Source organism: Schistocerca gregaria, chromosome 1 (genome assembly GCF_023897955.1).
Source record: "Schistocerca gregaria isolate iqSchGreg1 chromosome 1, iqSchGreg1.2, whole genome shotgun sequence".
Lineage (NCBI taxonomy): Eukaryota > Metazoa > Arthropoda > Insecta > Orthoptera > Acrididae > Schistocerca > Schistocerca gregaria.
The window spans coordinates 531033152-531046625 of NC_064920.1; the positions used below are offsets into that span (position 1 = coordinate 531033152).

The 13474-nt window shown below is 42.3% G+C and overlaps 1 protein-coding gene across 1 annotated transcript in view; it reads left to right on the top strand.

Annotated features, from left to right (window-relative positions):
- LOC126358277 (odorant receptor Or2-like) overlaps positions 1-13474 on the top strand; it is a 137754-nt gene that overhangs the window by 70284 nt on the left and 53996 nt on the right. Inside the window, exon 5 of the mRNA XM_050007538.1 lies at positions 7123-7601. Within this exon, the coding sequence (XP_049863495.1) occupies positions 7123-7601 (479 nt within the window). The remainder of the gene's footprint in view (positions 1-7122; positions 7602-13474) is intronic.

Genomic DNA, 13474 nt, shown 5'->3' on the forward strand with positions numbered 1-13474 from the left:
TCCACGTCAGTTATTCGTCTGGTCGCGCTCTGCCTCGGATGACGTCAGAGCCGAGCTGTGACAACCGCGTATTTGGCAGTGAAAACGGATAGTGAATGCGCGAGGACTGTACACCGTCCTGGATCGTTTAGAATTCGGTAAAGTACCTGTTAGTGTGCCGTACGTGTGAAACTCAATTCCACGTGACAAGTGGTGAATTTATTTCAACTTTTATGGCGAGCATTAATTTTTGAACATTTATTGCAAACTTTCAATTGAGTGATGTTAATCAGGGCAAAAAACAATCTGCTATGAAGTTACCGTAGAGGTCGCCTCTGAACTGCTAAAGGTGCTGTTAGATTAGAAAGACTTGTTTTCAATTGAACATAACGCAATTTTAAGTGTTGTTCGTGGGAAACTTAAATTAAATTAAATCTTGATTGGGACTTTAAACATTTACTGAAGTCATAGTCCTGACCCCGCAAAGAAACGGGAAATAGACACTTTTCTTTCAGTGGGCTGGACCGGAATGTGGCCGTGCAGACTGGAAACTAAGGTCAGTATGTTTCCCTTCGCTTTCTGGCTGACCACCAAATTAGTTGCCAGGCTCACGTCATTAAAGACGGCATCAAAACTTCAAACCAGTGAAGTAACTTACTCGCAGCCCCACAGAGCGGCTGCTCATAACCCACACATCACACCGGTAAATGCCAAACGACGCCTCACTTGGTGTAAGGAGCGTAAACATTCGACAAGTGAGCAGTGTAAAAACGCTGTGTGGAGTCACGAATCACGGCACACACTGTGGCGATCCAATGGCAGGGTGTGGGTATGGCGAAAGCCCGGTGAACGTTATCTGCCAGAGCGTATGTAGTGCCAACAGTAAAATTCGGCGGCTGTAGAGCTATGGTGTGGTCGCATTTTTCAGGGAGGTCGCTTGCACCCCTGGTTGTTTTGCGTGGGACTATCACAGCACAGGCCTACATTGACGTTTTAAGCACCTTCTTGTTTCCCATTGCTGAAGAGCAATTCGGGGATGGCGATTGCATCTTTCAACACGACCGAGCATCTGTTCATAATGCACGGCCTGAGCGGAGTGGTTAGACGACAATAACGTCTCTGTAATGGACTGGCCTACACACAGTCCTGATCTGAATCCTATAGAACATATTTGGAATGTTTTGTAACGCCGACTTCGTGCGAGGCCTCACCGACCGACATCGATACCTCTCCTCAGTGCAGCACTCAATGAAGAATGGGCTGCCATTCCCCAAGAAACCTTCCAGCACCTGACTTAAGGTTTACCTGCGAGAGTGGAAGCTGTCATCAAGGCTAAGGGTGAACCAACACCATATTGAATTCCAACATTACCGATGGAGGGCGCCACGAACTTTTAAGTTATTTTCAGCCAGGTGTCCAGATACTTTCGATCACACTTGTTCCAACTTGCAAGGTGAAAAATTACACAATTTCCCTCCTCACTGGGCGAAAATGAGATCACGTAAGTCGCCCATTGTTGTCAAAGGAAGCATTCTGATTAGTTGCTTCATTTTTATGCCAGTAAAATACTGACCTGTGATTTTGAGAGCTAAATATGTATAACACAACTGGCCTCTTTCCAAAAAAGGGGTGTGCCTATACAGGTCAATTCTAGTTACCGAATCCAACCAGTCGATGGTTTATTAAAGTAGATCGTTTTTTCAGCAGTTGTCTGCACTAAAATGTAGGCTAATAGGATTTCTGAACGTGCGGTTACCAGAATTGGCCTATACAGAAGGTCAGTTCTAGGTCAGTTCTACTTACTGATTCCACTTATTGTCATTCCACCGCAGTAGTTTTAGAGAGCAGTGGATATAACTCTTGCAAAAGTAATGTACATATGAGTCATGGAACGGTGGGAATCGGTGACTGGAATTTACCTATATGGGTTAGTTCTTTTTTTGTGGATTTTCGTTAGTTGTATACTGTTTTTTTTTACAATTTAGCGTGTAGGATTCTCCACATTTCATGCTACTGTTTAGTTTTTGTTGTCATTCGTTTTATTTGCCCGTTTTTTTTGCCCAAAATCCCAACTTTCCTGCGCTTCTCCCGTTACAGTCAATAATTAATAGTAAAATTAACGCTATTTTATAATAGTTTGACTTCACCGTTCGCTTTATTGCAGTTCAATTTAAGGGTTCTCTGCGCTTTTCTACTCGCATAAATTGCGAGAATAAGTCTTATCAGACATGAAAAAAATTTTAAATTCTTGTTCTACATTATTTTCGTTACCTCCTACTCGTCTCGATATAATTCATAACTTAGTAAAGAACTGCGTGAAATGTGACTGTAATTTTATCGCATGCTATATCAGTTTGTTTACGAATATGATCCGTTGCCTTGGTTGAAATGGTTCAAATGGCTCTGAGCACTATGGGACTCTACTGCTGTGGTCATTAGTCCCCTAGAACTTAGAACTACTTAAACCTAACTAACGTAAGGACATCACACACATCCATGCCCGAGGCAGGATTCGAACCTGCGACCATAGCAGCCGCACGGTTCCGGACTGCGCGCCTAGAACCGCGAGACCACCGCGGCCGGCGTTGCTTCGGCAGAGTGCCTATACGTAGCTTATTTGTCTTAGGTATGACGTCGTTGCCCAAAGCCGACGAGTGGAATAGGACACTAGAATTCATTCCTGTGTTTAATGTTACATTACAGACAACTTCCATCAATTGTTACTTTTTATTGAAATGAAATACTTCTTACACATACATCATTTTATAACAGTTCCTGTAGCACAGTTCTTATGATAATTTTTGAATAATTTATATTTTAGTGACAATAAAACCGTTCCCTGTTTATTCTCCAAACTCGTCAAAATGAAGTGAAGTGTATTTGAATAATAAAAAGAAATATATTTCTTACACCAGGCACACCTGACGAAAGAAACACTAATGCTTTCAGCCACGTCACAGTTAGTACAAATTTTATTTACACATAATTACACTGGAGTAAGAAATCGTTCTGGCCATTTTTCTGCTTATTGTGTACTGCTTACCAAACGTATTTAAAGCAATTCGCAAAGTGTGCGGATGCAAACTGGTAATGCCAAAAAGACTAAAAATTTAAAAATACTGTTCTCATGATAAACCTCAAATGACACTGGGCTACTGGAAATTATATTTTCCGACAATTTCCTTAAAAATATTTTCCGCACTCGAAAAAAATCTTCATCGAGTCATGCTCCGCTTGGAGTCTGAATTATATCAACTCTTTTGTCGACTTCCTGATACACAGATGCATCGTTATGTCCAAGCCAAGAGTCTAACAAAAGCAATGAATTAATTTCTCCAACTGGTTAGGAACAGTTTGTAATGAAATGTAAAAAATTATTCTTTCCCATATTTCCAGATTTTGATATGTCGATTATAACATTTTCGCCGCTAAACAGTTCTTTTTTTAAATTTTTTTTCCTAACATGTCTTAGCGTCCCTAAAGAGAGGAAAAAGCTGCGGAAACAGTAATTCAGTCGTACTTTTCACTGTCACTGACCTACATGAATTTGTGACAGATTAACCAAATGCACAGCAGACTGTATATTTTCTCCTTGAAATAATAAAGTGCAATTTGCTCGCAGGTCTTTCACGAAACTTGACTGACCGGCGTTAGACGCAGCAGATGTGCGGATAACAGCAAGCCTTGTTTTCACGTCAGCTACGAATTAATGGCATTTCCTCTACACTTTTACATGAAGTGAACTACATGTCTTGCCGCTTCCTGTACTGCATAACTTCTTGAATCTGCTTAACCAGGCGGAAGAAGACTTGAAATCAGCAATGTTCATGTCAATTTTGATTCAAAGGGCTGGCCCCCATAGATCTCCATCGGTAACGGTGGATTACCTCTCACGAGCGGCTTTACGTGGTACATACTTCAACAAAACTCCTCTAAAGAACTGTTGTTGTGTTTTTTTTTTTTCAATTAAAGGTTAAGGGTTTATGTTGGTTATTAATGAGGGTGTAATGGGATTTCGCGGCCAAAATGTACAGTAGATATTTTGGATAGTTTTTCTTTCAGTTTTGCGAGCTTAACTGTGGCACATATTTATTACTTTGTGCAAGCCTTACTTCCTTTTATACAATTCCCGGACAGAGTTTATGAAGCAAAACCAGATTTGCACCTGCTTAAGAGTAAGTATTAAACACAAAGAGTGTTAATTCACTTTTATCTCCACTGTTAACACTTAATCTACTGCAAAATCAACTGGTAATTAATATGGATATTAAATGAGTCGCAAATTTGAGTGAAAAGTAACTGAGGACAGTTATTTCAGCGAAACTATTAACGAAATCTGAAATTCGCTTTACAAATTGCGTTCGCACCAAGTAGCATTATCTGTTTATAGATGCGCCACCAACCAAGCAAGGTATGCACAGTGTTGCAGTGTTGCGCATGGACAGTCCGCCGCAGCTCGGAAGGACGGAGGCGGTCACAATTCTCAAATTTCGATGAGGTGTTTTTTCGGTGTGTTCTTCCTGTATAAAACATGTCAGGGCATGTTTCGACATCACCGATTGGGCCATGCCCTTGTTAGCTTACAGATAGATGTGTCTACTGGCAGAGCTATGATTGCACAGGTCTACAGATTCACATTTTTTACTGCTTTCTGAGTTCTGACATCGGAGTAACAGATGCTGATTTTTTTTCTGCCAGCTCACAGCACTCGACAACTTGATTTGCTTTTTGCACTAATATCTTCAACAACAAACAAATTATCACATGGAGGTCCGGTTCTTTGACACGGCCTGAATCTAATAGAGCACTACTGGTATGCTTTCGGGAGGTACGCTGTTGTTAATAGTCTTTTTCCTCAGACTGGTACTACGAGGAGAACGCTTTGTAATAAAAAATGGAGTTCACTTCCTAAGGAGCTGTAACTTGAGGAAAGCTTAAGGTATCACAGCATTTCAGTGTTTCACTTCAAAATCAATGTAAATGGTTAACTTTAAATGCGAACGTTTTAGGACAGGCTTTGCTGCGAGTTTTATTGATACAGAATGAAACTACAATGTGTAATGTTACCAATCACTGTTTATTTATTCGCACAAAGATTTTTGAAGGTTTAAACATCCATTATCAGGTGGATTTATGTGGATTATTATGTCACGCACGTGTTGTGTTACGATTTCGAGGTAACCTGTGGCACTGTCTAGCAGGGAAAAAACAAAACTATTTCATAACATGGCTCTGCAGAAGTCATTCACTGAAGTTTGAACGTAAATGTAAATGTGAAAGGTAACTAACTAAGATAAAATACCTCTTGTAGTTCTAGGCTCCTGTCCCTGTCATGATACATCACATGTAAAGCATCACATATTGTAAGCAATGAGCGACCAAGAACGGCGTCTAGAAACTAGAAAGTGCAAATAACGTACAGTTCAGTGTGCGAAGAATATATAGAAAAACAAAAACACTAATTTGGAGCAAGGCTTAAGCATTATAGAGATCTTTGGTTGTATAGGATAATAGCACAGTCCAAAACAAAGAGTCGTGACACTCCAGCGACAGCAGTGCTCCAAGCGATAAACAAGCTACAATTCTGAATACGATAACAGATAAGTGCGAATAGTTTCGTTTATATTGATTTGTAACATAGTTTTTACAACGGAGAGCGTATGTAGTGACATAAAAATCGACATTAAAAAATGACACCGAATTTGATTGTCTTTAGCTTTCTTCAGTGCCTGTGATGTATGGAACGGCATATTACAGATCAGTTTATTTACGATTCTCATGTAATTTACACACACTTGTTTTAAGAACAGATAAATGCTTAGTAAACAGCAGAAGAGCTGACCTTTTGCAGAAAGACGCCATATAGTTACTGAAAAACGTGACATTTTGTTCACTATACGTCCAGTCATGTCAGTGACTTTGGAACGTGGATAATTGTATGGAATGCAGTACCTACATTATTTAACGTACCAAACGAACCATTACATCTGCAGTTGAAGGGAGAACTACACAGATGTGGTGATAAAACGTCAAAAGTAATAAAACTGTTACCGAACACAGATGAAACCATTTTCACAATTGTTGCTAAATCTGAGCCACAGATGACAAGAATCCTCGGCACATTCGCTTTTGAACCAAAAGTAGCTACATTTGCAGAAATATTCATGCATTGGAAAGTTGGCTATGGATGGACGTGGGATATATGTATAGAGTTCGAATCATTAGATTTCATACAAAGCTGTTACGTGCACGGAAAGTGGCCATCATAATAAGAATAGCAACAACATAAACCTATGCTTCTCATGCAGCAAATATGTGTTGTTATTCCTTTGATTTCAGCGGTATAAACTGCAGTGATAAACATATTGGAAAGGATTTCTTCATGAATAAGTTGTAGCTGATCGCACTGAATTAATGAGATTCAACTGTTTTTACCTTTAACTCCCGATTATCCACGTCTCTCGATAATTTACTAATGCTTGGATGCAAAAATATAATGTTTCTTTAATTAAGTAGTAAAGTAAGTAAAAACAACCTTAATCTTAAGACCACTAGGGGTGCTAGTGTCGCTCCAACTGTCGGACGGTAACAACAGTCACGACTGTATGTGTTAGAATGTGTTAGTAGATATGTAATTGTAGATATATGCAGTGGTCAACAAATTTTTTTACTGTCATGTTCATATAGCTTATGTTTCGTGAACATTTATGCAATGAAGGAACATGTTGCCAATGTCAAGTGTAATAATTATATTGCCAGCAGTGACAAATAACAATTTACTCATTATGGTAAATTGTGTGTGTGTGTGTGTGTGTGTGTGTGTGTGTGTAGGAATTTGAAGATAGGGTATCAAGGGAGTGACAGAAGCAGAAAAAGTTTTGGTTATGCAAGAGCTGTAGGTTGTTAAGATTACATCAGTTACGTGTTATAACTGATTAAGAATAGAAGAAACATATCGATTTTGGTTTCGTTACTCTAACGACTAAATGATAAACTGACGCTATAGCTATTGAATAGCTGCAAGATAAACTTCTAAGTTTAACGTCTCTATTTGTTTAGAATATTAAATTTCTGTATGTCTCTGAAATAAAAAAATCATAATGAAGAAGCAGTAATGTCAGAATTGCGAATTTTATTTTCCAGGTATTAGTGATGACAGTAATTTGTGGCTGGGTCACCGCACCGCTGTTGCAACACAAGAAAGCCGATGAAATTCCTGAATCACAGAAGGTGGAACGACAGACACCGCTGCCAATCTGGCTGCCGCTTGATCTGCAGCGGTCACCGACCTACGAGATAATATACGTGGTGCAGGCGCTGTGTGGCACCGCGGCGGTGCAGCTCTCCATGTTGTTGGACACCTCCTTCTACAAGCTGACGCTGCTGGTGACGGCCGAGCTGCAGGTCCTCAACGACAACCTGGCGGTGCTCGGGAGAGCGGACGTGTCTGCCGAGCGGAGGGGTAGTTTCCCCACAGCTGTGCCCGGACAGGAAAGGGACGGTGTTGATGTTCCACGGATTAAACAGACTGCCGCTCCAGTCACTGAGAATAACGATCGCTCAAGAAAGCTACTGTACTTTCAGTTGGTGGAAAACGTACGTCATCACCAAGCCATTATCAAGTAAGTATATTTCGCTACTAGGAACTTAAAACGTTTTTATTAAAAAACTGTCACTACAAATTGCGGCACATGTATTCACCATTCTTTACTAGTCCAAGTGAATGTCAGAAATCCGTCTATGCATCGACGTGGAATATATAGGGTGCTTCACAAGTTCTGCATCAGGGTACACTTCAAGTACTGTGATAGGTGAGAAAACTTGGATTTCATGGTCAAGCGGCTGCTCATAAGCCACACATCACACCGGTAAATTCCAAACGACGCCTCGCTTGGTGTGAGGAGTGCAGACTTTGGACGATTGAATAGTGGAAAAACGTTGTGTGGAGTGACGAATCACGGTACACAATGTGGCGATCCTATGGCAGGGTGTAGGTTTGGCGAATGCCGGTGAACGTCATCTGCCAGCGTTTGTAGTGCCAACAGTAAAATTCGGAGGCGGTGGTGTTATGGTGTAATCGTATTTTTCGTGGAGGGGCCTTGCACCCCATGTTGTTTTGCGTGGTACAGCACAGGTGTACATTGATCTATCGTGCACCTTCTTGCTTCCCACTGTTGAAGAGGAATTCGGGGTTGGCGATTGCATCTTTCAACACGATAGAGCACCTGTTCATAATGCACGGTCTAGGGCGGAGTGGATACACGACAATAACATACCTGTAATGGACTGGCCTGCACAGAATCTGACTTGAGTCCTATAGAACACCTTTATGATGTTTTGGAACGCTAACTTCGTGTCAGGCCTCATCGACCGAAATGGATACCTCTCCTCAGTGCAACACTCCGTGAACAATGGTCTGCCATTACCCAAGAAACCTTCCAGCACATGATTGAACGTATGCCTGCGAGAGTAGAAGCTGTCATCAAGGATAAGGGTGAGCCAACACCATATTGAATTCCAGCATTACCGATGGAGGGCGCCACGAACTTGTAAGTCATTTTCAGCCAGGTGTACGGATACTTTTGATCAAATAGTGTATTTCATAAGTAAACATGAATAAATGTTGTACGTTGTGTAAAATGTTTTACTACTTTTCGCTGTTACTGTAGTTTGTGTGTTATTTAAATCTGAAATCGTCAAAACATTGCAAAACACACTGCACATTACTGTTGGTTAAAATTGCTACACCCAGAAGGAATGCTCTGAATCACTACAAAATCGTAGGATGTGCCGGATGGTACAACCATAATAAGTAATTAGAACTGAAGATAGATAGTTTGTGTTGGAAATGCTGGAGTACGGCGTTGGTTATCTTCAATCAGAAATATTCCCAAGAATTAGTAATAAAATGATATTTATTAAATATGAAGAAGCACCCAATTTAAAAGCTGCTTCTTCTCGTGAAATGTCCAGCACAATAGACACTTGAAATTATTACAAGGCCTCTAAAATATTAAATTCGTATCACTGTGCCTCTGTATCCAGAGCTGGCCTACGATGCCTACTTTCATAGAGGCCGGACGAACACTGCAGCTTGTAGACTCGGCGGTAATTGGAGACTGTACATGACTCGGCGCAATGAAGAGAACTCTCCGCCGTAGCTCAGTGTTCCGGTATTTAACGAGGCATCGACCAGTCGCTATCCACACACGTAATGCCCATGGGTTGGTAGCTGCTCCCCGGACGCAACTCATACAGTTGCAACGCAACGAGTATTTCGGTCGCAGCTTATCGACTCTGGTGCGGTACTCTCTGGAGTCGTGAGTACTGCCACCATAGTTCGTACATTGGCCTAGCGCTGACGTCTTTTGTGTGACCGAGAGGTCTATGTTACGCCATATTCAATCAGTGCAGAGCCGTCGAACGAAGCGGAAACGTGCCACTCAGACCGGCAAAACTCGACAATGTCGAAGGACGCAGTATCAACATGTGGTTTCCAACGGGGCATTAGAGCTGCTCTCCGGGAAAAAGATTTTCCGTAGCGTGACGCTGCAGCTCGACTCGGCCTCTGCTACGACAGTGACATGTGTGTTGTACCAATGGGTAGGAGAGAGTAGTATTCAACCTCAAGCTGGTAGTGGGCCCCACAATGCGACCGCAGCGCCATCTTGTCCACATAGACGTAGCAGGCAGATTTTCGTTCATAGGAGTGCTCATCAAATTGATGCGACCCGAATCAAGTATTCGTGCGCCCCGTGGTTCCTAGCAGTGTTTTATAATAATGTTCGTGTAGCAGGTAACAGCCGAACCCAAGAAAGTCACTTAACGTTAAGAGTGTAGTTGTACACCTCAGTAACAAACAAAAGTACTTGCAGAAACAGAAGTAACTTATGACGCGCTTATTTTAATTGACGTTGGCGAATGCGGCACTGTTGGTCCATATTGTTCCACTTCTCAACGGCGATTCGGCATAGCTTCCTCAGAGTGGTTGGTGGGTCCCGTAGTCAATAAACAGCCCTTTTCAGTCTATCCCAGGCTTGTTCGATAGGGTCTGGAGGACATGCTTTTCACTCGAGCGATGTCGTTATCCTGAAGGAAGTCAGCCACAAGAAGTGCACGATGGGGGTGAGAATTGTCGTCCATGAAGACGAATGCCTCGCCAATATGCTGCTGATATCGTTGCACTATCGATCGGACGATGGCATTCACGTATCGTAGAGCCGTTATGCCGCCTTCCATGACCACCATCGGCGTACGTCGGCCCCACATAATGCCACCCCAAAATAGCAGGGAACCTCCACCTTGTTGCATTCGCTGGACAGTGTGTCTAAGGCGTTCAGCTTGACCTGGTTGTCTCCAAACACATCTCCGACGATTGTCCGGTTGAAGGCATATGCGACATTCATTGGTGAAGAGAACGTGGTGCCTATCCTGAGCAATCCATTCGGCATGTTGTTGGACCAATCTGTACAGCGATGCATGGTGTCGTGGTTGCAAAGATGGACCTCGCCGTGGACATAGGGAGTGAAGTTGCGCATCATGCAACCTATTGCGCACAGTTTGATTCGTAACACGATGTCATGTGGCTGCACGAAAAGCATTATTCAACATCGTGGCTTTGCTGTCAGGGTTCCTGAATGATTCAAATGGCTCTGAGCATTATGGGACTTAACATCTGTGGTCATCCGTCCCCTAGAACTTAGAACTACTTAAACCTAACTAACCTAAGGACATCACACAACACCCAGTCATCAGGAGGCAGAGAAAATCCCTGACCCCGCCGGGAATCGAACTCGGGCGCGGGAAGCGAGATCAGGGTTCATCCGAGCCATAATCCGTAGGTAGCAGTCATCCACTGCAGTAGTAGCCCTTGGACGGCGTGAGCGAGGCACGTCATCGACAGTTCCTGTATCTCTGTATCTCCTCCATGTCCGAACAACATCGCTTTGGTTCACTTCAAGATGCCTGGACACTTGCCTTGTTGAGAGCCCTTCCTGGCACAAAGTAACAATGCAGACGCGATCGAACCGCGGCATTGACCATATAGGCATCGTGGAACTACAGACAACACGAGGCGTGTACCTCCTCCCTGGTGGAATGACTGGAACTGATCGGCTGTCGAACGCCCTCCGTCTAATAGTCGCTGCTCATGCATGGGTGTTTACATCTTTGGGCAGGTTTAGTGACATCTTTGAACAGTCAAAGAGAGTGTTTCTGTGATACAATATCCACAGTCAACGTCTATCTTCCGGAGTTCTGGGAACTGGGGTGATGCAAAACTCTTTTTGATATGTGTATTTACTTTGATTGTCTAAGAATAAGCAGTTTAATAATTAGATAGAGAAAAATCTCTTAGATATTGTTTGTAGTTACATACGATCATTTTCCTACTTGATTATCAATAAGAAAACTTACGTCTCCTAAGGGCGAAGTACACCATATCGACAAAAATTTCGGAACACCTATTATAACTCGCTAAAAAGCCGCCATACACATTAACTGATTGTATGTAGGACCTCCTTTTCATATTGTCATCGCAGGAGACATAACAACAATTCTAATGCACTAAGAGAGATTTTTCACATATCTTTTCTGAAGCATTCTACTCGTAATTTTGAAGAAAATGATCTGGCAGGAAACCTCCCCTATATTTAATTCGTTCAGGTTATGACTTAACTATACCAGATTTTCGTCGCACCAGTGGTCCTTCATTTGTGAGCAGCCTGCTACGTAATAGAAGAAAGGTATCCAGAGTGCGAAAAGTTGTAACACCCACTTGCACTCGTTCTGCTGTTGACCAAAAGTAATGGCCTAAGCGTGCAACAAGGAAAAGCAGCTGCAGAATACCGGCAACGGATTTCGCTTTGAGGGACGTCACGATTTGTTGTTGTAACGTTTGCTGTGAACAGTCTATAGAAACTTGCTCCACTGCTCTAAACTGCAACTCTCGCAGTACCAAAGACGGGGGGGGGGGGGGGGGGTACTTAAAGCCCAGCCTTGAAAGTATTATAATTTTGTTGTCTGTTTTTTAAATTTTAAATTTCTTAAAAACGTATTTATTGTTTCTAATGAATTCTTCTACTAGTTTCCAGAAATGTTTTAAATTTTTCGGTTAAACTTAACCCAAAAATGTAAGCCGTAGTAATAGATGTCGCTTTTCCCAATGAATATCATATTCAATTTTTTCATGTTCAGGACATTACTCACACACAGCAGCTCTTTTAACAAATATGTTGATAGTAAAGGTCAACAACAATTAACGAAATTTACATTTTAAACTATTTTTGTAGCGGTCATAGCACATTGGTAGTACACGTGATTGAAAGCGTCTTGACACTGCTAAGACTATGCGAAACGATGTTTTGCGTTACGGACACTGCTTTTACGTCAGTACATCTTTAAAAATGTGTTGTTAATATAATTGAACAATAAGTACCGAATTTCACCTTTTCTTCGATTTTTTAGGGTGAGAGTGAAGTAACCCCCCCCCCCCTCCCCCTCCTCCTCCCTGGTAATGCGCGTTAAGGAAAATACGTTGGTGCTGCTAGGGTTAGTGTATTCTCTAGTGTGTTTGTGTGTGTGTGTGTTTATGAATTCTTAAGCGACCAAACTGCTGAGATCATCGGTCCCTAGACTTACATACTACATGAACTAACTTACGCTAAGGACAACACACACGCCCATGCCCGAAGGAGGACTTGAACCTCCGGCGGGAAGGAGCCGCGCAATCCGTGACATGGCGCCCTGTATCCGGGCGGCCACTACGCGCGACATGTATTCTCTTACAAGTCAGTATCGCAAGATCGAATCTGAGTCTTACTGCCTCTCAATGGCATGGTCTGTCGATACCCACACATGAGGCAATGGAAATACAGTAGCAGGGCATCGTTTAGCCTTAGAGCGAAACAGGGAGTATTCTGCTGCTATGGAATCTCTCTGAAACAGTGGACGTCTGTACGGACCCTTATAATATGGATAAGGCGAATCGAATTCTCTTTGTTGATATATTCAGACAAAAAACTGATTTGAGTTCTTTACCCCTTTTGCACTTAATTCGACTTACGAACCATTACGGTTAGTGTGAAATGTGGTTAAGAGCGGTGAAAGAAGGGCATGAGAGCATGTGTGCCGAAGCTGCAATACTAGCCATTAAAACTGAAACACCAGAAAGGACAGCAAACAATGAAATTGTATTTACTCTGTGGTTGCAAAAGTCGTGGGATACCTGCTAATATCGCGTCGAGCCATCTTTTACCAGCGTAGTGCAGCAACTTGACTTGGCATGGACTAAACATTTCGTTGGAAGTCCCCTGCAGAAATATTGAGCCGTACTGCCTCTATAGTCGTTCATAACTGCGTACGTATTGCTGATGCAGCATTTGGTGCAAAAACTGACCTCTCGATTATGTCCCATAAATGTTCAATGGGATCCAATCGGGCGATCTGGGTGCCAAATCATTAGCTCGACTTCTCCAGAATGTTCTTCAAGCCAATC